The 11,061-nt window shown below is 45.3% G+C and overlaps 2 protein-coding genes across 2 annotated transcripts; both read right to left on the bottom strand.

Annotated features, from left to right (window-relative positions):
• Positions 1–88: 88 nt before the first annotated feature.
• C16H11orf42 (chromosome 16 C11orf42 homolog) lies at positions 89–3,126 on the bottom strand. Its single transcript, XM_090348288.1, has 3 exons — positions 2,998–3,126; positions 576–1,380; positions 89–309 (listed from the first exon to the last, which is right to left on the bottom strand). Exons 1-3 carry the CDS (start codon positions 3,067–3,069, stop codon positions 179–181), a joined length of 1,008 nt encoding a protein of 335 aa, XP_090204414.1. The 5' UTR covers positions 3,070–3,126; the 3' UTR covers positions 89–178.
• A 6,303-nt stretch (positions 3,127–9,429) lies between these two features.
• Or52w1 (olfactory receptor family 52 subfamily W member 1) lies at positions 9,430–10,392 on the bottom strand. Its single transcript, XM_090349020.1, has one exon. It carries the CDS (start codon positions 10,390–10,392, stop codon positions 9,430–9,432), a length of 963 nt encoding a protein of 320 aa, XP_090205146.1.
• Positions 10,393–11,061: the final 669 nt, after the last annotated feature.

Here is an 11,061-nt window from a genome sequence, read left to right on the forward strand (position 1 = left end):
GGACTTGAAGCCTAGGGAAAACAAAAAACTGGGGACTCTCTACCATCCCTGGGCCCCAGAAGAAAGAAGCACCATGGGCCCAGGATGGTTAGGGGGAGCAGCAGTTGATGTTTATTGGGGACCAGTATCCCTATGCCAGATCTTGGGGGCCTTGCCCCCCGAATCTCTTGCCTCAGCTTTAGTCGTCGCTGTCGAACTCCGAGGATAGACCCTGCAGCAGGGGCAGGGACATGGAGTGCCGGTCGGGGTCCCCGGGGCCCCCACCCTGGGCTCCTGGTGGGGGGCTGCGGGGGCTGAAGAGCCAGTTCTCTGCCAGGGTTGGGGATAGTCAGAGCTTGACTCATGCCCTGGTTTCCCTCCCTAGTCCCTTTTCCCCTGGTCCTCTGTACTATCCCAACCCCTAATGAGGCCCAAGTTTCTGTTTCCCCCTCCCTTGGCTCCTTCATTTTATCCCCTTCAGGGTCCTATGCACAACCTTGGATGCCCCACACATTCCTGGGCTGTACTCACAAACCCTTCTCCCTCCTCCACTTTGTCCCTCCCATCCTTCTCATCTTCACTTCCCTTAGCAGTACCTGACAGCATCTGGGGCCCCCTCCGGAAGGGGTTTCGACCCTTGCAGGAGAATCTGGTGGGTCTGCCTTCAGGCCCTTCTTGGGGAGGTGGCGTAGGTGTAGGTGGGGCAGGGATGGGAGGGGGTACATCAGCAGCTTCAGGGATATCAGCAGGTACTGATGTGGGGGCCAGAGTTGGTATGATGCTGAGGTTGGGTTTGACCCAGTGGACCCCATGAGGCAATGGGTCTTTGTTCAGAGGCTTCTGTGGTCCCAGCACACCCTTGGGCTGCAGTGAAAACTTGAGGCAGGAAAAGGCAACAGGCAATGACCGCTGTAACCGGAGCAGCTGGGGCTCCCGGGCTGTAGGCAATAACCCCAGCTGCAGCCAGGAGCAGGAGAAGACCTGGTAGATGACATAGATGCTGTGGGTGCTTCGGAGCCAGGGAAGAGTCTGCTGTAGGCTCACCTGCCCTGGTGGCAGCAACAGGAAGGCAACCTTCTTACGCAGGCCACCCATATGTAGGCGGATCCGGCAGGGCTGCCCATCCAACAGTCGCATTTCTTCATAGGCTATCTCTGCTCGGCCGTTTGGTGAGTATTCCCGAGTGCAGTGGGCAAAGGCACCCTCAGTCCCTGCCTGTTCTAGAAGGCTTGGTAGCGGTCCCACAGGCTTCAGTGCCTTCCGGCCCTGTCGACCTGGCAAAGCCAGGCGGGTGTGGGCTGGGCGGGACTGTTTCACTAGCACTCCCAATAGGTCATAGCAGGCTGCATCCGACAGGAAAGGTACTGCTACTACATGGGACCCAAAGCGCTCCTCGATAACCTGCGGGTGGTCAGTTCACAAGTCAGGAGTTAATTGGTACCTTACTGTAGACTGACCTTCCCCCCATCTGCTGTTTGGTTACATCTCTACAATGAATCTAGACCTACACTGACTGCATTCCTCCCTGTTTCTTTCTATAGCAAAACTTGGAATGTCTACTATGTGCCAGAGTCGATTAGCTGCCAGGACAGATGAAAGAATGAAACTTAGTCCACAAGGACAAAATTAGCTTCGTCTAATGGAGAGGACAAACATGTATACTGTAGTCAGCTAAGTAAAATAATAGAGGATGAGGCAGGAAGAAGACAAGATGTTATTTAAAGCCTTTGTCTTTGATAGAGGACCAAAGAAGGTTTGTAGGTGGTGATACTTGAGCTTCAAGGGAATTAAACAGGTAGGAAAATGGTCATTCCAGGAAGAAGGGGCAATCAATTTAAATATATTAAAAAAAAAACAACCCTTACTCCCCTTCACTCCCCCTACCAGTGGGAGTTTCAAACCACAAGAGCGATGTTTAGGAACATGTCTGCTTTTGTTGAACTTATACATCCTCAGGCCTTTAGATTTAGGTTTCACAGAGACAGCCTTGGTAAGTGCTGATAGATTATCTTCCTAGATAAACTTTGGTTGCTTTAAATTATGAATGTGGGAGCTCTTCGGCCACATGAAGGGTTTAGCCAAATGTTTTACAAAGTGCCCAATAAATGATTAATAGTTCTGGAGACAAGAAACCTGGAACTCAGAGTGGTTCACATTTCCCTTCCTATACATCTCCACCTTGATTTCCCACAGTGAGTTTTTTTTTTTCATACTCAGAGATGGTGTATTGTTTTGTGGAAGACCCTAATTCTAATTGGTCTAGTCCAGGATGAACTAGTTGAACTAGCTGCTGAAACTAGTTACTCTAATATCTTGGGGGGAAAAAAAACTGACTTGGGGTGATCGGCTTCTAAGAGAATAGAGGTTACATGCCATCACAGGTGCTTTGAGTCTGAATGGACTCTGCTTTAAGATGAGGTATTCAAGCCTGAAACAATACATTTTTCTCTTGTTTTCTTTTTTCTTGTTCTGGCTTTTGCACGATGTTACTTGCATGCTACTCGTTCATTCATCTACTTTTATGTACCAGCTACTACGCTTCCCCACCCCCCTACTTTTTTTCTCAGTCCTGGGGCTTGAACTCAGAGCTTGGCACTTGGGCACTGTCCTTGGACACTTTTTGCTCTGCCATTTCTGACTTTTTCTGTGTATGTGGTACTAAGGAATCGAATCCAGGACTTCATGCATTCTAGGTGAGCATGCTACCACTAAGATATGTTCCCAGCCCTTTTTTAATTTTTTTGTGACTGATTCCTCCTTCTCTAGTTAGAATGTTAGTCTTTAAGAAGCCCTCTGGACCTCCTAAGTTCATTTTAACTTAACACTATTTCTCTCTGCTCTCATTGTTTTTTTTTTTTTAAAGGAAACTACCTTACCATTTTTTTCAGTTGTGGTTAAATGGGACAGTTTGTGTTTGACACCCAGCAAGCACTGAGTAAATATTAGTGATTATTGTCTTAAACTTTTCTCTTCCTATTCACAGACTGCTCAGATCCATCCAGATCAGACTTTACCCACCTTATCTTTGATGAGAGTCCAAGTGGCATCAGCTTCATCCAGAGTTAGCAAGTGGGGAGTACTAACCAACATGGTGGGGTATGGGAAGGATTGGGAAGGGCAGTGGCTGCTGCAGGAACCCCAAACTGCCCAGTTTGGTGAGTCCCTATGAGTTGGGTTGTGACCTGCTACAGCATGAGGTCATAGAGGTCTTGCCACGTAATGGAGGTCTGGGTAGGCAGAGGATGGTAACTTTCCTAGCCTTCCTATAGCCTATGGGCTCATACCTTCTATAGTATAGAGATTGAACCCAGGGCCTCGCATACACTAGGCAAGTGATCTGTCATTGAGTGAGCATCTATCTCCAGATCTCCCCTGCCCAGTTCTTTCTTCTTCTTTCCTCTCTTCCTTCTCGCCTTCTTTCTCTTTCAGCAGAATCTTGCTATGTAGCTCCAGATTGACTTAAGTGAAGGTGTGTGTGTGTGTGTGTGTGTGTGTGTGTGTGTGTGTGTGAGTGATTTATTTGTCTGGTCTGCTTTTAAACAGGAACTTGATTGCTTCTCTGAAACCACTTTCTGTGGGGTTGCCTGTAGAGGACGTCCTTATAAGGGTGACTGGGCCCCGAAGGACATGGAGCTATAGATGAGTGCTTATACTGAGGACAAAGCAATGGTTTGTTACACTTTGGAATTATCTGGGAGTTTACAAACTTACTGATGCCCATCTCTTATTTCCAAAGATTCTGATTTAGTATGTCTGGGGGTGTGCCTAGCCGTAGCAACTTCTAAGGTTCATTAGGCAGTTTTACTGTGCAGCTTACATTGAAACCCACTTAAAAAAAAAATTGTGGTACTGCGCAAGCAAGTACTCTTGTTACATGACCCCAACCCTTTTTACTGTAGTATGTTTCAGGTCAGGTTTTGTGATTTTGCTGTGGGGTGACCTCAGGCTGTGGCCCTCTTACTTTGATTCCTATGTAGCTGATATTATAGATAAGTCTACCATACATAAGCCTGTCTTTATTTTATTTATTTTTTTTTTGCCAGATGGATAGAACTTGAACTCAGGGTTTTATGTTTTGTCTTTCTTATTTACAGCTGGTACTGTACTACTTGAGCCACTCTTTTAGCTCACCTTTTTGCCCACCTAATTGCAGATGGAATCTCATAGGCTTTTCTGCCTGGGCTGGCTTTGAACCACTGTTCTCCAGGTCTCAACCTCATGTGTAGCTAAGATTATAGACATATGGCACTGGCAACTGGCTTCATCTTGCTTATTGTGATAGGAGCTTGGTAACTTTTGTCTGTGCTGGCCTTGAACTCAGTCTTTTTCTCCTCTCAAATCCATGGGATTACAAACATGAGCCACAATGCCCAGTGAAGCTTATTTTTAACCGGTGGATTATAATGCAGTAAAAGCAGGCATGTGTAGGAGGGTATCATGCTGTGCAAGTAACTATGTGGAAAGTAAGAATCTCATTGGAATAAGGTTGCTTAGTAACTGGTAAGAATATTTTGAAAATCATAACATTTACTCAGGTAAATTTTAGAAACATTTGTCTTCACTCCCTGTCTTCATCTGATTTATGTGCAGTAGTTCTCGCCCATTGCAGCTCTCACCTAGTCATTATTTCCTCTGTGTCTCTTTCCAGAGATTTTGGCTTAATGTCTTTCTGAAGAGGAGCAGTTCTCCATTCTGGAGAGCCTTTTTAGGAGCCATTGTCCCCTGTGTCACCAGCTTGTAGAGCTATCTGCGAAGCTAGTTATCCTGAGTGGGGAGGTATAAGTGTGGACCACAAAGAAGAGTTCTACAGAGGTTCTTTTCCAGGAGAAAGATTAATTTCGTATTTGTTGAGCTCTTAGGTCACGAGGTCTGTGTCAGATACTGGAGGCATTATCTTTGATAATCCTCTTAGGAACCTCTCCAAGTATGCTTTTCATTAATAACTAAAGACTCCCAAAAGGTAATCAGTCCCAGGCGTACAGTAAGTTCATACAGGATCTAGGATTCAAATGTCAGTTTGCTTGATTCCAGCTTTAATAATGAAATTTTAATTATTTTTAGTGACAAGAGAAGTGGACATGTTCTTTCTGTTCACCTTAGTGTGTGGCAGATGAGATGTACATTAGATACAAAGAACACAGTGGTCCAGTGGGCAGGAAAAAGGCAGGGTGAAAGAGAAGCCACAACAGAGCAAGTCAGAAGCCTTAAGTTTCTTGTTCAGACAAATGAAACCAAGTTCCTTCCTTCTTGTGCCATTTGGTGCTTTTATATTTTCCTTTTTTTTTTTTGGCCAGTCGTGGGGCTTGAACTCAGGGCCTGAGCACTGTCCTTGAGCTGTTCTCAAGACTAGAGCTCTACAACTTGAGCCACAGCACCACTTCCAGCTTTTTTTTTTTTTCTATGTATGTGGTACCAGGGAGTCAAACCAGGTCTTCGTGCATGCTAGGCAAGCACTCTACCCCTAGGCCAAACTCCCGGCCCCTATTTTTCATTTTTAAATGTTGCTGAGGATCCAGTGTAGCCAAAGGCCTTTTGTGTCCGTGGCAAGCACGTTCTACCGCTGGGCTGCTGCATATACATCCATGTATCTCTAAGCTCTGGGTTATCATTTTTTTTTTTTTGCCAGTCCTGGGCCTTAAACTTGGGGACTGAGCACTATCCTTGAGCTTTCATAAGGCTAGAGCTCGCTCTATCACCTGAGCCACAGTACCACTTCTGGCTTTTTCTGTGTTTGTGGTAGCAAGAAATCGAACCCAGGGCTTTGTGCATGCTAGGACAAACTACCCCTAGGCCACACTGCTGGCCTAGTTGTTGTCATCTTAATATTTAGCACAGGCTGGTCTTGAACCCACTACAGCTCAGGATGGCTTCAAATCCTCTTGCTTCTGTTGTCTAAGTTCTGGGAGATTTCTGGCTTTAGTCATAGTGCCTGGCTTGCCACAATTTTTATTTTTGCCAGCCACTATATTACTTAATGTAGTTTAGTTGGCATCTCTGTTCTTTATAGAAGGGAATTCTGAGTAAAGAAGACAAATGTAGAAAAGAAAGACACATACAAGAACTAGAGGCAGTACAAGGAGGCAAAGATGCAGAAGAGAGTGGGGTGAGGAGCAGAGGCAAAGAATGGTGATGGGAGCCCAGAATGAAAAGGGGGGTGGGGAGTAGAAGAAGGAAAAGTGAGTAAAGTGGTGAAATAGGATATGGAGAATTTCTACAGAACTTTGGTTCACGGAGATGGACTCAGAGGGGAAATGGGCTCCTGATGAACTCTGCCAGAAGCCCATATATGTCTTCTTTTTCTTGCTTTCTAATGAACATGATTCTCTAAGCTTCCTACATTTTATATGGTCTCTGCTGACATTAATTAACTCTGCCTTTGCTTTGGCTCCTAGAGTCTGAGTGATCCTGAAGGAAACGGTTACCGCTGAGTGTGGATAGGCTGTCATCATATCTTGCTGCTGGGGTTTGCTTTAGGGTGGCATATTATGACAAAGAGGCACTGGTCACCTGGAGGATATACTGTAGGAGGATGACCTGAATAGGTGACCTTGTGGAGAACAAGTAGATGGGGTACTGTGCATACATAGAACAGTGCTAACAAGGAAGACTTTAGAGGAAGTGGCACTGTGGCTCAAATAGTAGAATGCTAGCTTTGAGAAAAAAGAAGCTGAAGGACAGGATTATAGCCCAGGCCTGTCATCCTAGCCACTCAGAAAGCTGAGATTTGAGGAACGTAGTTTGAAGCCAACCTGGGGAGAAAAGTCCCAATTAGACTCTTATCTCAAATTAACCATTTAAAATCTGGAAGTGGTGCTGTGGCTCAAGTGGTAGAGCATCAGCATTGAGCACAAAGAGGCTTAGCAGGCCTTGAGTTCAAGCCCCTCAACAACAACATCTTAAAAGACAGACTTTAGACTAGTGTTAAAGAGTTCTTAACAAGTCTCATCTCTCAGGCTGCAGAGATAATCAAACAAATCCTTCTTTATACCTTATTTGAAACTTTTAGAATTGAGAAATTTTCAGATTATAGGAAGGGAATATATATATATGTATATATATATATTAAGGAATACTGCCGTGGGATTCAGGGCAGTGCTCTGTAATAAACACATCAACATTTTTCTTCTTCAGTTAATGTATGGATATTTGCATGATGAGGTAAAGACTATAAATAGGATCATAATGGCTGAAGTCAGGTTTTAGACCAAAGTTCTGCAGGAAAAATGTAGGTAAATGAACTGTGTCATATAATTTAATTTTTCTCAGGCTTTTATGAGGAAGGAAGGAGTACTGGAAGAGCTTTCTAAACATATTATGTGGTAGGTATGTAATCCAGTTTCAATCCAGAACAAACCATTAATGTCCAAGTGTGTAGTTTTGGCTTGAAGGAAGAAAGTTCTTACAATGGACAACATATAGCTTTGGAACCAGCTTCCTTGGAGTTGTGCACAACCAGGGCATGAAGGTGCCTTAGCGTCTTCCTGGGGAGGGAGGGAGGTGGGATTCACTGCTTATGAACATTGGCTGCCCGTGACTTCCCTTTCCATGTATGAGAGAGAAGAGCAAAAAAAAAAAGTGTATGTATACATATTTGTGACATGGGATAATCACACAGGAATTTCTTTATATTTCTTTATAATGTTGTAATAAATATCTTACTGCATATGTGTTTGCTGACATCTCATTTTCTCAGGATACATTTATTAGAGGAGATTCACAAAGAGGGCAAGGACAATCTTAAACACTCATGATCCATTAGAATTAATTTTTGTCACAGGTATCCACAAAATCACTACTTAGAGGGTTGTTTGTTTTTTAAAAATACCAGAAGTCCATACAAAAATACAAGTCTAGAGAATGAATGAACTCACACTTGGGTTGACTTCACTTGGGTTCAGTGTGACAATATCTGAAAACCATGCTGTGCTGATCTTCTGGGCTACCTCTTCCGTTCCTTGTTTGTAAGGATCTTCTGAGACTCTTGCGTGATCCTAGAGATGGCATCACTGCTTTCTTCAGGCCTGCACCTGCCTCTTCTGTTTGATGACCCATGGTACTTGCTGCAGCTGTTTGAGCAACACTCCTGATTCAGGTTTTCATGGATTATACAGGTATTGACATGTGGTAATAAAGTTTTCTTGGAGCTTGGGTCACCTGTGTGGACTTCATGAGAGCTAACAGTAACTGTGATTTTTCTATATGAGGTTATACTCATTTTGAACCCCTTCCTGATATGAAAGACATTATTCTACAGGGCACCTTCCATTGTATGATCTTAGCTGAAAACCTAATGTTAGGCAACACCCTGACACTTCCTATTTACTTCCTTTATACTTCGTCAGCGACAGCAGTGTGAAATAGTCCTATTTTATCCTATTGAACCAACATTGTTCCTTACTGAGAGGACAGGCAGAGGTGCTGATAAGGATTATATTGGAGGCTATTTTTTTTTTTTTTGCCAGTTGTGGGACTTGAACTCTGGGCCTAGCTGTTGTCCTTGGGCTCAATAGCCCAAGGCTACTGCCCTACCCTTTGAGCCACAGCACCACTTCAGGTTTTCTGGTGGTTAATGGGAGAGAAGAGTCTCATGGACTTTTTAGTTCTCGGGCTGGCTTTGAACCTCTATCCTCAGATCTCAGCCTCCTGAGATCTAGAATTATAGGCCTGAGCCACCGCACCCAGCTAGAGGCTTTTATATTCTTGTTCAAATTGTCTGAAAAGTTAGTAGGTCATTGTGGTTTGACCTCAAGCAAGGAGGTTATGTGGTGATCTGGGATAGTAACTTTTTTTTTTTTCCATTTAGGATTCTGTCTCTGAAGGTGCAGCCCAGAGAAAGATGTTCTGTTTGTTCTTGGGGATGAGGAAAGAGTGATTACATTTTGACCAAGACAATTATCTGAATGGGGAAGGTTTTCAAACCCTTGTTCTATTTAAATTGATACAACAGGGCACACTTATCCAGAACATGTAGGGTAAGTCTGTATAACGCCTTGGGAACAAGCTGAAAACAGATTACTGTCTTCAAAACAGGGTGGGGCTTGGATCCCAGACTCGTATCCAAGCATCTTACTCCAGAGGTGGGTTTCCCTCTGTGGCAGCGCCAAGTCTCCACATTTGGGTTTGGTAGAAGAGTTAGGCAGATGTAGGTTTAAAATAATGGGCTGGGTGGAGGGACGGTATTAAAGAGATATCAGATCTTATGGTCACCACTTCAGGTCCTTTGTCTTCCTCGTTTCCCTGTGTGGTGATGTGTAGCTCCCTGCCTGTACCTCCTCTCAAGCTGGACAAACACATGGCTAGGCTAAAGTCTACAGATGCCAGTACGAGTGTCATCTACTGAGTGATGATCATAATCATACACATACAACAGAACAGCGTAACTCACATGGACACTCCAGACTTTGCTCCAAGTAAACTTTTCTTCACCCCTGCGCCCCAATGTTATCGCTATTAGAACTGGCCTTTTCTGAAGATGAATGTTGCAAGGAGCCGTTCCCTGATCTGCTTGGTGCGGGCCCCATAGATGAGGGGGTTGAGGGCTGGTGGCAGCAGCAAGTAGATGTTGGAGAGAAGGATGTGCACAGGCTTTGGCACAGTGTGACGCCCGAAGCGATGTGTGAGGTAAGAGAAGAGACCAGGCACATAGAAGGCAAGGATGACACAGATGTGAGAACTACATGTCCCCAAGGCCTTGGAACGGGCCTCCCGAGTAGGCAGCTGAAACACAGCATGGGCAATGAGCCCATAGGAGCCAGTGATGCCCAGAATGTCCACACCTGACACAGCCAGTGAGAGTGCCAGTCCATATAAGTTGTTGGCCCGGGTGTTACCCACCACCAGCTCTACCACTGCCATGTGTGCACAGTAGGCGTGGTGTATGATCTTGGCATGGAAGTGCTCAAATCGTGCCACCAGCAAAGGGAAAGGTACAACAATAGCCACAGCTTTCAGTGCAAGTGCCAAGGCGGCATAGCCCACACGGGCTTTCGTGACGAGGATGGAGTAGTGCAGTGGGCGTCCTACAGCCACGGCACGATCACAGGCCATGGCCAGAAGCACACCAGACTCCACAGCAGTCAGTGCGTGTACAAAGAACATCTGGACCAGGCAGGCAGCATAAGGCACAGGTCGAGGCCCAAGCCAGAGCACAGCCAGCAGCCCTGGGGCTACAGAGGTGGCTAAACCCAAGTCTGTAGCTGCCAATGTCGCCAGAAGTAGAAACATGGGCTGGTGCAATTTGGAATCGATCCACATCACTGCCAGAAGTGCTCCATTACCTAGCAGGGCCAGCAGATACATAGGCCCAAACACAAATGTGAGCCAGGCCTGGGCACCCCCTACCCCCGGGATGCCAGTTAGTATGAAGAAAGCTGGACGTAGGAAGGTAGAGTTGGAATGTAGAATTTCTGCCATTCTTGAGGTCGAGGGGATGAGACTATAGGGCTCATGGGAGCATGATTCTTGATAGAGGAGGGCTGAAGGGAGACATTTAGGGAGTGTCACAGTGACACAAAGCCCTTCATGGTGTAGGTATAAATGCAATAAAGGACCCGGAACATGACAGGAGTATAATCTTTGCTTGGGTAATTAAGGACATCCTTTGCTTCTAAAACCCATGAATGCCAAAGGGGAGATGCCTGCAGAGGCTAGGGAGGAAGTGGTAGTTAGGACACAGGTGACAGCTGCGGTGGTTGGTGCAGCCAGAACTCTAACTGGAGGTCAGCTAAGGATGGCTCTGAGGTCAGTGCTCTTCTCCCTCAAGGTCCATTGTGGAGTCAGTCTTAGCACCATTGACAGTGTGCCTTCGAGAGGACCCTTGAGCCTCAATATTCTCAACCCTAAAATAAGGCTGAGTGTAATGATCTTAAGTGTTTCCTAGCTCTAAGATTCTGGGACCAACTTTGGAAGAAGCTAAGGGGCAGAATAGAAAGACAAAGTATAACCACACAAATGGGATCTGGGTTGAAGCCAGGAGCCTAGAATGATGGGAGAAAACTTCGTGGGTTTGCAGATGTAGGGTGCTTAATTATTCTGAAATTATTCTGAAATGTAGGGGTGCTTAAAAAGGAAATGTAAACACTA

Source organism: Megascapheus bottae, chromosome 16 (genome assembly GCF_031878675.1).
Source record: "Megascapheus bottae isolate mThoBot1 chromosome 16, mThoBot2.hap1, whole genome shotgun sequence".
In the NCBI taxonomy this organism is placed as follows: domain Eukaryota; kingdom Metazoa; phylum Chordata; class Mammalia; order Rodentia; family Geomyidae; genus Megascapheus; species Megascapheus bottae.